The sequence below is a fragment of the Barbatula barbatula genome, assembly GCF_947034865.1.
Source record: "Barbatula barbatula genome assembly, chromosome: 3".
In the NCBI taxonomy this organism is placed as follows: domain Eukaryota; kingdom Metazoa; phylum Chordata; class Actinopteri; order Cypriniformes; family Nemacheilidae; genus Barbatula; species Barbatula barbatula.
Window position 1 is genome coordinate 17,499,946 of NC_136764.1, and position 19,518 is coordinate 17,519,463.

Sequence of the window (19,518 nt, forward strand, 5' to 3'; positions counted from 1 at the left end):
TGTCAGTTATTACTCTTTTACCTGTGATTTGGACAAATAATTAATGCGATTGGGCCAATACGATCCTAGTAAGACTTCAATTCAATACAATTCATATAGCGCTTTTCACAATGTGCATTGTTGACTCAGCAATAGATGGAATCAGCGGCAACTAAATAAACATACGTTATGTGGCCCAAACTTAGATGGTAGACCTCAGCAAAGAATAAATACATGTAAAATAGTTTAAAATTTAATTTAATACAATTAATTTACTATTAAATATAACATATAAAATAAATTGTTTTATTATAAACAAAGACAGGAAGTTAACTTTGGGCCAGGCACGTGTGTCAGATGAAACCATCTATAAACTGAAATAAGTTTAACTTGAGGCACTAAAATTATATCCTAAAGATCTTGGTGCTAGAAGATCCTAAAGGTCTTTGTTTTCAATAAAATTGATTTAAGACCTTAAATTAATTATTCATAAACTTTAGGTTTAGGATAAGGTTAGGGGTAGGTATTGGGCTTTAATATTTGAATAAGTTGCCATCATTTGAATTATTTATATAAATATAACGATTTACAGTCTGTTATTATTGCATACTGTTTAATACACAACAATACTGAGGTGAAAATAGTAACGTTATCTGACACTATTTATAAGTAATAAGCGTCTAACTACTATACTTAGTCCAAAGAAAATAGGCCCTCCAGTTTTTGGTTAGTGTAAATAGCATATCGCATAGTTTCACTTAGTGTAAACAGAACTTACTACTATTTAAACTTAGTGTAAATAGCATCTGTCGCTATTTTCACTAAGTGTAAATAGCTTCTGCCGAAACTATAATTAACTTGAAAATAATAATAATATAAAAATAAAAGGTAATTGAAAATATTAACAAAACTACTAAACTATAGCAACTCTGACCTAAACTGCTACATGTCAAACATCAACCGTTGTCTCTCATCGGGAACCATATAAAACCCCCCTATATAAATATTCTGTGTCGTAGTAGATTTCATGAAATTATTTGAGTTAAATTCTTGTATTTTAACCCATACTTAAATTAAAATTATGGAAAAAAATCTCAGAATTCTTATTGACTTAATTTGATCATGTTCAACACACTGAAACTTGTATATAGGATCTTTACGTAATTATTTTGTGGTGGGACACATGAAATATTTTAGGTAATTTCACTAACTGAGCAGTGAATTTAGAGTTTCCAGCATGCATTAGGAGAGTCACTTGTGTGAAAAAGTGTTATTTTATAAGCTTTACAATAAAATGAAAGACTTCATTTCGTGTTTATTGTTCAATTGTCTTTAAGATTTAGAAGAGGTTCTGTTTTTATTTTTGAGTTTCGTGGTTACCATCATTCAGTTGTGCTTGTGCTTAAGTCAGTGGTCGGGAACCTATGGCTCGCCCTGGTGTCTTAACCTTAACCAACATTTGATCATTAAAAACATAATACAGATCTTTCTGGTTTTCCTGGCCAATGCATGCAGTGTTATGCGCAAGATTTACAACACTTTTCAACTGCAAACAACATTTCTATGGTAACCTCTCGCGCTCTCAGCCCAGATGAAGCTACCCAGAGCGCAAGGAGTTAAGAAGAGCGAACGTCACGCTTTTTTTGAAAGTTTCATCTCTTTGTGGCGTATGATATAGAACTGAGGAATTGATTCAAGAATTGAAACAACATCGACTGAAAATACGAGTGGTCAAGACATCAGTAAGATTATTATTGTGCTTAGCATCAGGCATGTTAATATTTCGTAAGGTTATTGACTGACAGTCAGTAGTATTCAAGTACTTATCCTAGCACCTTCGCTAAAACGCAAAAAGAAAACAAAACACCTTCATAATCAAACAGGTACGGTTCAGCGAAGAATTTGTTTCTTTTATCTAGCTTTGATCTTGTCACTAGTAAAAATTTGCCTGCAAGACGCTGTACACCATCTAGCCTTATTTGTGGCAGCTCTGCAAGAGACTTGGTAAACTTCATTCTGAGGCGTTAGCGGAAGTAACTGCTTGGCGGCAGAACAGAAGATGCGTGACATCATGTAAAAAGGGCCTATGCCAGAACTAGGCCAGAACTGAGACAACTCTCAGCTTACTTGTAAATCATATGTTGTTAACAATAATAAATGTTAAACTTAAGTAAAAAAAAGAGCAAGCAGTTAACTCCAATGCTCAAATTAGTATTACTTTTAGATTTTTTTAAGTTTACATGTGACATGTGCTTAAATAAACAATTTTAGCTCAGTGGTAAGAGCATTGTGTTAACAACGCAAGGTTATGTGTTTGATCCCAGGGGATTGCAGATACCTCTGTAAAATGCATAGGATAATGCAATGTTAAGTCGCTTTGGATAAAAGCGTCTGCTAAATGTAATGTAAATGCTTTTTTACCTTTCGGTGAGTTGGGTGTTGCAAACATGTACAGTCAGTGTGCATGTGCAATCTATTCTGTTTTCTTTTTGTGTTCCCCTTCGAGATTAAACACCAACTTTGAGGCCAGCTGTGTAGTCAAGTTATGATCAAGCAGTGCTAACTGTATTCACTGCAGTTTCAACTACCAGCAATACTGAGAAGTAATATACTAGAATAAAAAAGTAACAAGCTACATTTTTTGAGTTGTGCCATAAATGTAAAGCACAACATATTAATCTCCAATATACCATCTGCTGTTCACAACAAAATCCTCCAGAATTCATCAGCTAATACTGGGAAAACGTAAGTTGAAAAATAGCTATTGGACTGCTTGCTTGCCTTTAATGCCATATGCAGTAAAAGTTTAGAAAAACTAAATCTAAAAAAAAAGGTTTTAGAAAAACAAGTGATATGCTTTCAATAATGCTTTAAAGTCACCATGAAACGGAATTTGGGATTGACTTCTTTTCAGTATCATGACATGTATCCGAGTGAAACGGCTTCTGAAATGAGAAAAAAATGTAGGGCGGGGCTTTATTTTGACCTTCCTTTTTCGATTGGCTTGCTGTAAATTGGGCCTGGAGGGGAGGGCTAAACATTCCTGGCCATTGGACATTCAGTATAGCCCTACCTCTTTTTTGTTGCTGACGTCATGTGGTGAAGAGTTGTTGTTGAGAGGGGGTTTGATTAAACATTACAAATAAAAATGTATCTTTTTTTCAATAATGGTCTGCACGGATAAATCATTTATTAATAAAAAAATGTGACTTTAAAATCAAAGTATCTGCCAGACGTAAATTCCTTAACAGTTTTTATAATTTCTAAAATATGACATTGCAGTAGTTTTGTTTCCTACAAAAGCCTATGGAGTCGGGCTTTTCACAGAATACACAGCAACCTCTCCTCAATGTCAGATTTATTAGAACTTAACATCTAGACCAATGTTCCCACTCGTATTATTTAGCTTTGTTGCTGCTTTCATCTTTTTCAATGGTTTAGGCATTCTGGCCTTAGTTGCCTCCATTGTGAACAATTTTGTGGTTGATGTAAACAGAAAACCATTTTTAAGGCAAATGCATATTTTGATGATAGCCATTACTGAGACGGAGAACGTGCAACATGGCAATCACATGATAAAACAACAAAAAAGGGGGATCGTGAAACATGTCTGTGAATATTACGGGCTGAAAAGGAATATGCTTATCTGTGTTTTTCAACCGTTTCTCTCTCTGAAAAGCAATGGTACACATTTGCATGTCAATCACTATAGAGGCTGACATTAGAGACAACATGAGAGAAGTGGTAAAAAAAATCACAGAGGCGCAAATGTAATCATTTCCTTTATGATTCCCAGCTTATTGCCGTTGCTTTATGAGAAAAAGAAATCCCAGAGCTGCTCCGACTCGCCCGGCTCAATAACAATGAGGCTTAGCTACCAAAAAGTAGCGCTTATTCAAACATTATAAATGATACGAATTCCTTTTAATTATAAAGAAAAGAAAGAACCGCATAGTACACAGACACCCTTGAGGAATGTTTGAATTTCTCAAATCAAATCAATACACCAATGCACATAATATTAATAAAAATAGAGGCAAAGTGACTCCACGGACCTGATTCTTTCTGCTCAGAGAAACTAAGTACGCCACAAGCTGGTAAAGCATTGAGGTTAAATACGAACGATCCGGGAAAAGAGTGAACGTAACAGTTAACAAAGAGGGCAGGCATTTGTATTTAGAGGGACATACAATGCGAAGGACACTGAATGGATGGCGAAAATAAGAGAAAGACAGAAAAAAGGAATAGACCGAGGTAAAAGAAGACATTGGTTTGTTTGTCTCCAGAGGTTAAAATAGAGATTACCTTGGCCAAGAGGCCTCTGTTGAGGGAAAATCTGATTTCTACACAGATGATAACCAGGCCTTGTTATTCTCAGAAAAACATGCAGATGAGCTAAAGGAAACTCTAGAGAGAGACTGACCAATGCCAATGAAGACGACCCGGAAGCCGTCCTCCTTCAGTGAGGTCAGAGTCATCCCATTCTGCCCGAGTCCCTCCTCAAGAACAACCTGTGAGAAAAAAAAACATCCACACTGTATCTTTCTCAGCTGCATCCATCTGTCTGTATTTCGCATAAAGAGGATGTTAGCGTCAATTATTCCACGCCGCTGTGAATATCAGGACACAATTACATCAATCATCCCGCAACCTTTGAGGTGGCAGCGCATACGTAGTTATGCTACATTACTGCAAATTGAGCGATTCTGTGGTCACATGTGCAGCTATATGTTAGGGTACAAATGACAAATAGACTATAGGCCTTGAATTTAAAGGCGCTTGCGCTTGTGTAGTAAGCAAGTTGTTTAGGGCAAATGGGCCAAAAAACTAAATACAAGAAAACTGTTTTTTTTTAAACACGATATGGTGCATATTGACATATGTGCACTATTTCTATCCAAGACAAGGCACAATTTTATGGCACCACATGTGAGGGATTTTCAGAAATATTGCTAGAAAATTCATTATTCTGACTGAAATCCTTCACAAGACGACAATATATTGAATAAACATTAATATTTGTATTAAGATTTAAGATTTCGCCATAGAACATTGCAAATCAATCAGTTATGACTGTAATTGACTGAACGTCCCTTGGGATGCAGTCTTAAAAGACATCTGACTATATAGAAAGTTATGGAGTCCACGTTTTGGTATTCTCAACAGTACAATTTCTTTCTGAAGTTATGAAAATCGAACAACTCTCTGGTGAAAATGAATCTTAGTCAGCTTATGGGAGTCACCGTTCCCGTTCTCTAACCTTAACCAACCTCCATCAAATTTGAGAACCCGTCTCCCTCCCTCTTTCTCTCTCAAGACTAAAATCTAATTAATCATAGTCAGGTGATCTGGATGAGGACTATCGATTACCATTTCTCACCATCACAGCTTTCAGGAAACGGACAGATGGATGTCTTACCCACTTGCCTTGCTAATGTGGCTTTTAATTGTGTTTTGTTAGCTTGCTTTATCCTGCATGATTATTAATGTCGGTGACATTTGGCTAAAAGATCTGACAAGACGACACCCCCCCTACTGGTTATTGGTACCTTAACACCAAGATCTTTCATCAGATCGATCTCAAACTGCACCACTTCGTAGGGCAAACGGAACTGGGGGATTTCGGAAGTGCTGCGAAGACAAACAAATACATACATATAGAAACAATATTAAATATTTACAGTTGTCTGGATATGGCATTATATTGATCAGACTTTTCAGCTGAAAGATCATCAGAGCTGTGTTTGGGATGCTAGTCTTCAGCCTGGGATGTTGCCTGATGTACCCAACAGGTTTTCTAAAGGTGAAGTGTGTAAACAATGGGGAACAATCAAAATATTGCTGTTTTGTTGAAGCATCTCGATCATATGGACACGGACACATTGTTCGACCTTTGGTAGTTTGAGGCTGTCTGGCCCACCAATGATAAATGTTGTGCTTCACTTTCCCTTTAAAGGAAATTAAAAATGGTGTCCCCATTTATTCACCCTCATGTCTCTTTGAACCTGAATGTGATTCTTTCTTCTGTGGAACATAAAAAAGATATTTTAAGAAAGGGGTTACTGGGTTTGTGTCTATACAAAGTCAATGGAAGCCAGTGTTGTTTGGTTACCAAGGTTCTTCAAAATATCTTCTATTGAGTTTAGAAGAAAGAAAGTCATATAATGAACATACCTTACACACATTTTTATTTTGGAACTATTCCATTAAGAGGATCGATAACTTGAATCAGTGGCTACTAAACCAGTTGTGCATTTCTCTGTACAAGCAGAATAAACTCCCTTTACCTGAGCCCACCAGTGTATTTCCTTTTCTCAAAGATGGTGATATTGTCATATCCCAGTCGAGCCAGGAAGGAGGCACAGCTAATGCTAGCAGGACCGCAGCCAATGAGAGCGATCTTTGTGTGGTAGCTTTTTGGCATATCCTCTGGTGACGGGAGCTCCGGATTCCTGATCTGAGGAATGCCCATTTTACTGAACACCTGAGGAGAACACAGAAAGCTTCACAAACCTCTCATTTCTTCTATTCCGCTGCAGTAAAACGTTCATTCAAACATTAATCTTATTTCCCCCGCTGTTACTTTTGGAATATTTATAAGGGATCAGTGTGCAGAGTTTTCTCTGTCCCCTCTTATTCAGCTCCGGAAAGCTTTTTAGGCCCAGCTTGCATCACCTTAACTCAATGTTTATCAGAAGCCTCCCTGGGAATATAATGTGATTTACAGTACAGAGTACAGTTTCTAATACAGTTTTTACTAATACAGGCGCTGGTCTGTGTGTGCTGGAGAGCTCTAGGAGAGGAGAGAAGACTCGAGGAGAGGGATTCGCTGAGGTCAGAAGAATGGAAAATAAATAAGGTGAAAAAGAAAGAGGTAGACATTTGACAGACGCACACACAAACACATGCCTGAGTACTGGTCAATGAGAAGCTGTCACATGGGGAACTCGAGGGCATGATAAATAACACTTATGTGACTAGAACGTTTGAGTCTTTTGTACAGTATGCTGGGTTCAAATGCCTAGTTCAAAACCCTAGAATCAGAAAATGCAAACTGTGTCCTACAAACAAAGATTGTAGTACCACTATAATAATAAAATAATATAATAAAGATTTACAACGAAGATGATAAGGAAGGTATTCTTTACAAATGTCAGGTTCCTACAAGTTTACCTTTTTTTGGGTGTGCATTGTCACATATTTCAACTTCAATACATTTATGCTAAAAAGTGCCTCGGAAGAAATAATCTTAAAACTTCAAAATAATTTCAGTTTTTCCTAATTTAATAATTAAAGGTATGTGTTCGGGAAAAATTACTATTTTTCTTACATTGTAAGAACTACTAAATCAACTTCAAAATGTTCTATTTACATTTATCTGCAGAAAATGAAAACTGGAGAAACTGGTCAAAATAACCTCAAATACTGCAAAGAAAAAATCATATTCACTTTTAAACAATACAACAGTAATATTTGTGCATGTATTTAGGAAAAGTTCAAATATGATTTTCTATGTGAAAAGCTTGAATTTGATCATTTCATAAATGATAGAAAGATTTGTGCGAACTTCAGACATTCTACATCGAGAATCCCTTACCTCAGTGGCAAACTGCTGGAGACCACCGATATTGATGGGACCTTCCTCAGAGGCATAGAGGTTACAGCCCCCCACACACAGATCAGAGGTGGGACACACCATCCCACAAGTTAAACCCAGAGGATTGTCTGAGAGAATTGCCTTCGCAGCACCATAGTAGTTCTACAATAAACAAAACAGAGCCATTGATAAACATGGTCTCAAGCAGTGCTTTGGAGATTTTAGATTTGGGGATTTTACCTGGCAGGATAAAGCAATGTTAAAGTGCGTGTCGTTAACTAACTGAGAAATATAATACATAAAGGATTATGAGATTATCACTTAAGCCAACATCAATAAAGTGTGTTGGGCATAGCTGCTGTGCGAGTGAGCTTGAGCATAGTTATTCGTTTTACCTTGTTGGCAATGCTGGTGATGAAGGACTTGATGTCCAAATTGGTAGGACAGCTTTTCTGACAAGGCGCGTCGGCACATTTCAGACATCTATGGAGAAGCGATACATGAAAATCTCTTTACAATCTTTTATGGCAAATATGACACACTTATCCATTCCAAGTGATACATCACCCAAACATGAAAATTCTGTCATCATTTACTCACCCTCTTGTCATTTCCAACCTTAATTACTTTCTTTCTTCCGCAGAACACAAAATAAGACATTTAAAGAAAGTTTGTAACCGAACAGCACTGGCCCCATTTACTTCTATTGTTTGAACACAAAATCATGCAAATGAATGGGGGCCAGTTAACAAAATTCTTCAAAATATATTTTTTGTGTTCTGGGGAAGAAAGAAAGTCATACAGGTTTGAGATGACACAAGGGTGAATAAATGGTGACAGATTTTTTGGGGCAGTCAGGTTTTTTTTCTATCGCTTTAAGAATAGAAAATCTAAAGTCAAATATACTACTAGTACAATTGATGGTGTGCAGCAGTAGATCATGTTTTTTCCTTCGTGTGGTTATAAAAAAGGAGGACTGAGAACAAATGCTAGTTTTGTCCTAGACCCGTCTGCACAGATGTGGTGAAGACTGATATCTCTTATAAATACTGCTGACTTTATAATGACCAGGGAACTCCATATTGGTAGACAACAACATGCCTGCTTTAAATTATACATAAGATAATTTGGCTCCAGCTAATTAAATATTCATGAAGGAACAAAATGCATGCGGGCACATTCTATTGAGAGGAACGGCGATGGATATAGGTGATGCTCGGCTGGGTTTCTGTTTCATTTGACACACAAAATGCAACAATGGTGCATGTCATAGGTCGCTCTCCTGACGCTTTTGTCAGTGATGGACTGCCACTTGTTTTGAGTTTATCTGACTGACCAGGTGCAGACAGACTTGGGCATATGTCAACGGAAAGTAATGCAGAAGTGATTGCATTTTTTCGAGAGCTCGGGTGACTCATGGGATATCAGGGCTGCATACATATCCAACAAAAGGCTCTCCTTGAAGTCTGTGGCCAATCAAACCTGTGGCTTATCAAATAGAAAAGCACAAAGACATGTCTCAAAGTCATGCTTAATTGACATGACGAATGTATTCAGAGAACATTCAGAGATCATAAACTGAAAGACATCTGTAATATCTGACATCGTGGACAAACAGCTGAGTTAATCCTGCAATGCCTAAGAAATGAAAAGCGTTGGCCTCAAATGAAATTTTTGTTAAACTAACATGCATTTGACCTTAGCTCTTAACGGGACGGTTCACCCAAAAAAAAAATTCTGTCATCATTTACTCAAAAGTTTGGTTTGGTTAAAAGAATGCTTTTAACCAAACAGTTCGTGGACCCCACTAACTTAACAATGAAAAGTCAAAAGTGCCCCTGAACTGTTTGCTTTCCTAAATTCTTGTGTTCAACAGAACAAAGAAATTTAAAAAAGCCATTTTTCCTACTATACTGAAAAAAGGAATTTTGCTGCTTCTCCAATTTACTTAATTTAAACAAGATAAATCAATAACAATTTGGGAAAGCTTGGCCACAACATAACGTTTTCAAGTTCCCTTATAGGGGTGGGTGGAATGACCAAAATCTATTTCACGGAATGAGTAATTTTTACGTTAACAATATATTTCACGGTAACAATTTACTTATTCATAATTTTAATAACAATGTTAACATGTATAACAATTATGTAAAAATATATGCACAAACAATGAGAATTCATGTAGGCCTATATGACTAGTGTTATAAACTGTTGTTTATGGGGTCTGTACCGTAGGTCTTGATCGCTCTTTATAAGATGCGCACTCTCTGTGTTTGTCTTTGAACTGTGAGTCTCTTGTGAAACCACTTGAGTCTCCCAAAACGGGAGGTAGCAGCGCATTACGTTAAAAGTGCTCACACAACGAGCATCATTGAGGAAGTTTCGGCTCGCAAAAAGTTAAAACTATTAACAGTTTTACGAACCAACCTGTCTTCGGAAATATGTGAGAATTAGCTTTTTTCATATGCAAGCACAGATCCCTGCACCCCTGTGCGAGCACTGCGGGTGAGATAGAAAGCGCCGGACTGGAGAAAAACATGAAAAAGAAGGTCAAAAAGAAGACTGAAAGAAGGTCTAAACAATATATGATTTGTAATGTTATTTTTGTTTTTTGTAAATGAGAAGCACGTCACATTTTTTTACGTTTATGCATTTGGCAGATGCTTTTATCCAATTGGACTTACATTGCATTATACTATACAGTTGTATTATACAGTTGTATAGTACACATGTTAGTGTTTAATGTACATTTATCATTGGTATGTAGAATATATATATTTTAATTCAGAAAAGCTTTGCCGTTGGTTAGGTAGTGGGAATTAAAAATTTGAATTCCTGTGAAGCTGTTAACTTAATATCTTGTCAACGATAGTAACATTAACTAAAAACATTTATGTTGAATCGTTAAATTAAAATAGGAAACGTTAACAAACATAAACTTGCTGTCCAAACAAACCTTGTTTACTGTATGTGCAACCGATGTTGATCAAAATATGTTTTTTCAGTGTATGGTAGTCAATGGTGGCCAAGAACTGTTTGGTTACAGGCATTCTTCCAAATATCTTTCTCGGTGTTCATCAGAACAAAGACATTTATGCAGATTTGGAACAACTTGAGGGTGAGTAAATAAAGACAGAATTTTCATGTTTGGGTGAACTGTTCCGTTTATTTTTATATGCTCATTATCAATAGCAAGTAGATGTTGAACATTGTTGTGTTGAGAGGGGATCCTCAAATATATCATTAATACAACAAAAAATACTGCTGGAAATTATTTTAACGCCACATTTGCACCTTAAAATATTTGTTTGTTTTAAATAATGCCACTGTTACATTATACCGTCTGTTCAGCTAATGTAAAACAAAGACTTACTTGTGCATGTACTCGCCTCCTTAACATTATACACAACACTGTGCCTGGGGTGCGGTGGCACATTTTGAATTGGAAATTGTGAGTTTCTGTGTTGTAAGAACACAACAGTGGCGCTAAGCTCTGACCCCTGCACTCTTAAATTCAGCAGCTTGTTCCATTATTTATTTGCGTGTGTTACCTGGTCTAAGCACCTGCCGGTAAATGAGCCACAATGGGAGGTCAGGCTAAACATGACCTTTGGAATACGCATTCTGCTCAAGCACTGTGTTAGCAGTAATACCCCATGTTACTGTGGTGTTGAAGCGCTGTATGCTCATTTTATTGGACAGAGGTCGTATCTGACTGATGCTCAGCAAATGTATGTTATAATCATCTCCTCACGTGGCTTTCGGTGCGGCTGGGAATCTGTGTTAATGATCTTAAACCAAGAATCCCATCAATAATCCTAATGATCCTGATTAAGTAGTCTGTGGAATGTCTGTTAACACAGCTTGTGGGAATGTACAAAATACATAGTTAAGGGATTGTACATATTTCACACATCTCATAGGAGACTGGGGAAGGCATGAATAAAATATATGAAGGCATTGTTTATTTGCATATTGATTGTATATTTCTGTATATGATGTTGATTTTTTTAGCAATTTTGCTTAAGCATCGCTACAATGATCTAACATACTGTGAATGTACAGCACGATCATTGAAAGCCACTGCAGGCGCCTGATTTTGCTCTTTAAAAGGGCATTAAACTACACAGCATGTTTAGATATCTTACCAGTTGAAAGCTTTTCTTCTTCATTTAATGAATTACAATTGTCACTCACGATCAATAAAAAACATAGTCATCTGTTTTTATAATCTGCTTTCTGTAGGCAGTTACGCAATGTGCCACAAAATTCCAAGGCAAATACAGTTGTGTAATCAAAGGGCAATTTACAATTAGCCTAATTTACATAACATGAATAATTCACAGAAAACAAATAGACCCTAAAAATCATTATTTAGCCACTAACACTAGCTTGTCCAGTTTGGAGAATAATTACCACCATCTTAAACCAGTAACTTCCAGCTTAAAGAAATATACACCTCCACCTTAAAATAGAAATAATAAAAAAAAGATATTTGAAAGAATGTTGTTATCTGGCCCCCATCCACTTGCATTGGTTTTGTGTCCGTACAATAGAAGTGAATGGGGGCCAGTGCTGTTCGGTTACAAACTTTCTTTAAAATATCTTCTTTTGTGTTCTGCAGAAGAAGGAAAGTCATACAGGATTTAAATGACAAAATGATGACAGAATTCTGAGTGAACTATTACTAGTAGTAGTCCGAAATATTATTATAATTTTATATCAGTAAGTCTTAGCGATATGTCAGTAAATATGTTAAAACATTTAAACTACATTTATTAAAGAATTTTAAATGTGGTGCTGTTTTATTGGTTGCATCGTAAAAGTTGGAAACCCACCCTTGTGCCGAGATATAGATCATGAAGAGAAGAGATGTTGTTTGGAGGGTATAAATCATTCAAACCCATGTAGCTGCATACAGCATACAAACAAAGCCTGAGCACTCCTGTAAACTTGACCTACACTGCTCTTCCCTCCTATTACAGCAACAAGAGCTTAAACAGATCCCGTGCACACTCTTCCTGCGAGACTTCAATCTACATTGGCTTTTACTTTCAGCATCCCACAAATTTCAAAATAAAACCGCCCCTAAACAGTTGTTCTACACAGAATACGCAGCACGCACATTACTCAGTGCAACAAAACATGATAAAACGTTAGTTCATCTTGAAAGCAACGTGGGCATAAGCGAATGCTGTCAAATCACCTCACGCCTCCCACCACTACCAACTTAATCCCAAACGCTCCTCTGTAGAGATGATGAATTTATCATGTGTGTGGGAGGTCATCTTGGAAAGATAGCCATCAAAATCCTCACTCGCGGGGACGTGTAACTTGTGGGGACCGAGTCATAATGAGGACCCTAGAGAGGTGCCAGACCTCTCAGAAAGGACACGAGGATACTGTCCTCTCACAGGCCAGCTCTGTCATCTTAATTACTTAAACCATTTTAGATACGACCAATTAAGCTCGGTTCGGAATCGAAGGACCTTCTTTTTAGACTAGGTGCCGGGACAGCTGGGATGAGAAAATGGTTTTAATGATCAATCCACCTTTATATTCGGTGGCTTCTGTGTCAAAGAGAAGACATGAGAAGGGAAAGGGGCTTCTGTCAGGGTGTGGTGGCGCAGGGAATTCTAAGAGGAGTTATTTCCCATTACAGCTCACAGTTTTAACAACGCAACATGTTACTCGACTTCAGTCATCGGACATCTGCGATAGCGGTTTGACACCAGACACTAAAGGCAGCTGTCAGCATTGACATCCTCACTTTCATGCAGGAACCTATTAAATAATGCCAACTCTGGTTTTAACATTTCTCCGGTGGTGTAGCGACGTACCGACTGAAGTTATTTTGTGACCAAAGCGCAAGCTGCACTTTAGATGGGATTTGGAGAGACTGACGCAATATACCACAAGCAGTTCAAATATTATTATTTTATAAAAGTGAGATTAGCTCCATTAACCGAGCATGTCAGGAGCATGACGACTAGCTCAGAGATTTGCTCATCCTCGTATAATTGTCTTTCTTGTGTGAAACATGAGAGCAGGGTACAATTTTATACAATTAACGTGAATAGTGACCAGGGGCTGTCAAGCACCAGAACGATATGAGTAGATGACAGAGCCTCATATTTATCGAGAATTCTCCCTGGATGTCACATTTTTTCTTGACTCATCACAATGGACTCATGCAGTAATGTTTAATTCAACCACCATAAAGATCTGTCAGTAGCATCTAGTTATCTTATCCAGGAGGGTTTTAAACTGGGGACCGGGAATCCCCTAAGGGCCTCCAAAGGGTTTCAAGGGGTCTCCTAAAAAATTCAGACAAAAAAGACAAAACAAGTAAATAATAAAAGTGCAACCATTATTCCTATTTCTAAGTGTCATGCTAGATACTTTTTAATGTTTATATTTGTTTCTTTCTAATGCTACAGGACAAATGCATAAGAACGTTCTCTTCATGTTTCTCTTCAGTTTAACTGAAGTCCAATATTACTCTATTTCTACTATATATATTTATGATTGAAATGTTTCTTTATACTTCCACTTTATACTCTAACCGATCCAGCAGCTATTATGTGGCCCAAACTTGTTTTCTGGTTGAACTCCGCAAAAGAATGAAGAACTGTTGAATAGTTTTTATATGATTAAATAGACTTTTAATGCATTTAAATCATTTATTCACTTAAATTGTTATATTATCACCAAACACAGACCGGAAGGTAACTTTGGGACGGGCGCATATGTCGATATTTTAGAAAAGGGGTCCCTCACAAAAGGTTCATCATATCTAGGGGTCCTTGGCATCAAAAAGTTTGAAAACCCCTGATTTGATCTATACAGTATTGCATCATCTCGGAGAGTTTTCAACTTTTGCTTTACTACATAAACCAATCTGTGTAGTTCCTGAGGAGTCCTTCCTGGCTGTTTCATGACACAGGGGATCCAGACCCAAACAGGGCAAATCAGCCACCTGCCTCCTGCGATAAACACCAGAGTAGCGCACGCTGCTAAGACTTTCATGTCCGGCATTATTAGCAGTTATAAAACCTAAATCTTTCATCAGATCTGCCACCCGGCGCGGCAGGGGTGTCTTGTTTAGAGCAGGAGTAAAATCAAACCTCCGCAGGACGAAAGTGTTCATTAATATCTCTCTGGCTCCTTTTCTTTTAACTTGACTCGTGGCTTTCGGTGCCGTTTTGGGTTTTTGCTTTTTATTCATGCTCAACAGATGCAATGCTGTGCTCATGCATATTCTATGTCATTCAGAATTAAGACATTATTCAAATCATTTTGCGTACCGGTCTGCATTTCAGTATACATTTAAAGAGATTGTTACTTTGAGAAGGCAGAGGTCTGCAAAACAGATCAGAAGTGATCGGAACAGAGATCTGACCATTTTACCTGTTAGTATTCTTTGGCTGGTTCTGAACGTCTCATCACGTCAGCATGCTCTGCTTTGAATACCTTTATTAAACTAAAGATACAACCAACCACCCTCGTGTTCTGTGAGCTTAAAGTCACGTCATCCGAACATGCATACAGGGAGAGCAGCTTACAGAGACAGCTGTGCAAGTGAATTAAACAGAACTCAAGGGGCTCTAAACACGTTTTCTCAAATCGAAATGACTTTTTACTTGTTAAAAACACTCCTGATGCAACACGGTGAAAATTAGGTGTAACTGCCAAAAACATCATGTGTATGTAGATCAACACCTAAAAACATTTGCACAAGTAATACAAGGACATGTCTTGTGTCAACAGCCCTTAGGTCTACAGATTGATCAGTTGCTTAATGAACAGCTGTGAACTGTTTCCACATCTTTAAACATTTGTCCTACAACTTGTCTTTTTCTCACTATAAACATGTAATTAATTCAATTAATTGGCAGAATATCATGTAATTATGTTTAGCATTTTGCTAACATGACCTAACAATAAACAAATACTTCTACAGCATTTATTAATCTTAGTTCATGTTAATTTCACCATTTTCTAAAACCTTTGTAAAATTTAAAGTTGTAACTGTTAACATTAGTTAAAGGGACAGTTCACCCAAAAAATTTTATTCGGTCATCATTTAGCCATGCTGAGATTATTCCAAACCGAAATACATTTCTTTGTTCTGTGAAACACCAAGGAAGATATTTGTAAGAACCAAACAGATCTCCCATTTACTACCCTAGTAGGGAGTATAAATACTATGAGTATCATGATTCTGCCTTCTCTTGTCTTGATTTTCTGGTCTAGGAGCAGAATCATGACAGACCCACGTGTTTTATGTGGAGAGAAACATATTATTGTCAATCAGGACATAATATGCGTTCTCTCCAGTCTCGTCATTGGCCCCGCCCCTCTCGTTCCTAGTATAGCTTTCCTCCTGTGTCTCATTACCCACACCTGCCCATCGTTATCTCCTTTGTTAGTCTCCCTATATAATGCCCTCTTGTCTATTGTCTTGAGTTCGTTCGTTTTGCATTCATGTGTCTGTATCTCGTGCCTGTGATTGCGTCATATCTTTGAGACATTCCAAGAGCCTGAGTTGAAGTGAGTTTTAGTTATTGGTTAGTCTGTTGTTGTCGTTTGTCTAGTGTTGTTAAGTCCTCCTCCTCCAGTTCTTGTATGTTCTTTTACCCCATTGTGGGCTTTTGTTTTGTTCCTGTTTTTATACATTAAATCCCTTGTTAACCCCTTCATCCCTGTGTCTGCCTGCATTTGGGTTCTCCCCGGAGATCTCTCCCCGAGATCGTGACCATGAGAGTCAATGGGAGATCTGTTTGGATACCAACATTCTTCAAAATATATTCCTTTGTGTTCAGCAGAATAAAAAATGTTATACAGGTTTAGAATAATCTGAGGTTGAGTAAATGATGACAGAATTTAAATGTTTTGTAAACTATCCCTATAATGCCCAATAAAAAAACTAGTATCTGCATTAAGTAGCAAGAATTAATAAATGCTGCAAAACGATATTCCTTATTAGTAGTTATTGTTTGCTCATTCATCTACCAATGTTTAAGGTCCAACGTGAAATTATTTGGAGGATCTGTTGACAGAAATGCAATATACGTAACTTTGTCTTCAGAGGTGTATAAAGACTTTACGTAATGAAGCTTTATATTTTTATTATCTTTGAATGAGCTATTTCTATCTAGATAGACCGCGTTTCCCCTTACATGGAATTCGCCATGTTGTTTCTACAAGAGTCCTAAACGGACAAACTACTCTGCAGCACTTGTTTCGTAAATACATTATCTCTGCCGAAGAAACAAAAATGTGATGACACTTTCGTCCTGTGTCAGCCACCGTAGTGCTTTGAAAGGGAGGGGAGAGTAAGCAATTGATGCAACTAAATTTCATACACTAAACCTTTAAGAAAAACAACCTTCTTGTAAAGTGTTTTTTATTAACATATTTCAGTTTGAAGCTTGAAGCCTTGAGTTCTTATTTATTGCTTGCATTGTTTTTAAAAACTATTCTTAAGTGTAAATAGAAGTCAGACCAGCCTGAAAACCAGCGGCACTCATGATCAAGTATTCCAATGTTGTCCTGGGATACCCAAAAGCATTTTCAACTAACAAATTAAACATTTACATTTTTCACTGTGCACTGAGCCTTAGCATCTCCTGCAGGGTTGAAGAGTCAAGGCAAGGCCCGGAGGGAGGCATCCCTCCAACAAATTAATCCCTCAGAAAAGCAGAGCTGAGTGCTGCCTCTACACTCATCTGTTCCCTCTGTAATGAAGAATGACTTACGACGCAACCCGTCCTCACCTCACGAAACGGTGCGCACACGCATTCCTTCGGCTGCATACCCAAAACTCCTCTTTGCATTGACTGTGACTGTTACCATGGAGACGGTACTTACCTCAGCGCTTCACGAAGTGCCCCACGCTCGCTCAGAGTTGTGTGCTTGATGTCATCAAAGTTGTTCTCCAAATTCGAGCAAGACTGTAAGATTTGAACACACAAGGACAATTTTAAGATACAGTAAAGCAATTTGTTTGCTGTGCAAATTGCAAAAATGTGCAAATTATACAGACTTACGAAGGTTACCTTTTACTTTAATGCATTTACGGGTTTTTTTATTTAAAGCAACCCGCATTGGTGGTGTTGGTAGATACATGCACTTCTATAGGATGTTACCAAGCACTGCAACTGATTTAAGAGATGATGACATAAGCACCACACTACACTTATTTTTTTAACATTATAAATGTACTATTTTACAACCTTTGTGACATATATGGTTATAAATCTTAAGGCACCTTAAGGATATCCTGCAGGCTGTAGATTTTACAGAAGGATTACGCAGTTGAGTAGACCTTATATACTGTTCACAGATTATCCTTCTTTTAAAGATTTACCAGTTTCTACTTTAAAAACGGAAGGATTAATTGGTGCCATTTAACACTGTAACATGACATGGTTGACATTATCAGAGCGGCATTAACAAGGATTCACCCAGCCCCACCCATTCTGCCAGGCTAAAATCGAGCTGCTTAAGCTGTTTCCTTTATTCCATAAGCGAACACATTTTTGTCGGAGCCATTGTGAAAACTGACTTAAGCTACTTAATGAAATTCAAAGGGATGAGCAGCCAGGAAATTCCCCCACACAAATATAGGATTGAAGCACCAGGAGAGTAAAAATCACAACACGATTGAGATTGAGACTGAGCCTAACAAGATTTCCACACGCTGAGTTAATTTATGGCATCAGACAGCGTTACTACATTTTATTATTATACAGATGGGCGGTGAATAAGAAACCTATTAAATGAGCCATTTGATATACTTCTAGAGGTCCTTTATGAGCCTTCATTAAATAGTTTCCTTTACTAAGACATGTTGTGTATTAAAAATGACGTCTCAATATGAGGCCCTGGTTGACTCATTCTGTACCAGAATATTCAGTCACCATGAGCATACTGGTGAGAATTACATGTCATTTTAACTCAAAAGATTTTGTATTTGTATTTACTAACCACAGATAAACACAACAACAGTTGACCATAGTGCTGCACAAATAAAATAAAACAATAAGAAAAAACAATACTAATAAAATCAGCAAATAATTGAACATACAAGATTTAAAATCTCTTAAAATATTAACTTTCAATGTTTATCATTAAAATAATTCTGTTATTTTTTATTTTACTATCATTTTATCCTTTTTGTCATTAGTATTTATGATGTTATTTGATTATATTGGATTATTATCTCTCAGTAACTGTAAGGTTTTGAGTCAAAGGCCCAATTATTCAAATGTGTTTAGTTATTTTAGTTTTAAACACTAACTCAAAGACATAAATGATAACACTTCTTGGGGGGTATTTGGGAGGCAAGGGAGACACATCCACTTTCAATAAAAAGTTTGGACCAGGGAAGCAAGTTGTCACACCACCTCAGGGTGGATTTCTTTTTAAAAGTCTGTTTCTGTGTAGACACACTGAACTGTGCTAGTGAACATTTTACCTATTTTTGCTCTGGGAAAAGATACACTGCTTTGAACACACACTGACTTTTTGTGACCACATGCTCCATGTCTCTCTTCCTTAGCCCCCCTCCGTTACTACATGTACAGTATATGATCAGAGACTATTGTGTTGTTGACAATGTGTTCTTTGTATTTTCATTTCAAATGCAAAAATACTTGACCTATGTCCGCTGTGTGTCACAAAACTAATCTCAGAGCTTCTATGTGGGATTAAACCTCATCTGTGTGGTAAAATGAAACATAATTACATTTCCAATTACACCCAGGCATTGTTAGGACTGGGATAACCATTGACATTTTCACTTGAAATTATGTGTAGCATTTTTCCCCTGAAAAGGATTAGTTTAATCCAACATCTTGGGGGCTTTATTATTATTAATTAGACAAAATGCTTAGTGCTGGGAATTGGTAGAAGCCTATAATTTAAGCAGCTAATTA

General features: G+C 37.2%; 1 protein-coding gene across 1 annotated transcript in view; it reads right to left on the bottom strand.

Annotated features, from left to right (window-relative positions):
• The window catches only part of dpydb (dihydropyrimidine dehydrogenase b), a 101,067-nt gene that overhangs the window by 73,988 nt on the left and 7,561 nt on the right, over positions 1–19,518 (bottom strand). Inside the window, exons 3-8 of the mRNA XM_079451670.1 lie at positions 17,450–17,532; positions 7,972–8,059; positions 7,577–7,738; positions 6,267–6,463; positions 5,529–5,610; positions 4,403–4,490 (exon numbers count right to left, since the gene is read on the bottom strand). Coding sequence (XP_079307796.1) covers positions 4,403–4,490; positions 5,529–5,610; positions 6,267–6,463; positions 7,577–7,738; positions 7,972–8,059; positions 17,450–17,532 — 700 coding nt within the window. The remainder of the gene's footprint in view (positions 1–4,402; positions 4,491–5,528; positions 5,611–6,266; positions 6,464–7,576; positions 7,739–7,971; positions 8,060–17,449; positions 17,533–19,518) is intronic.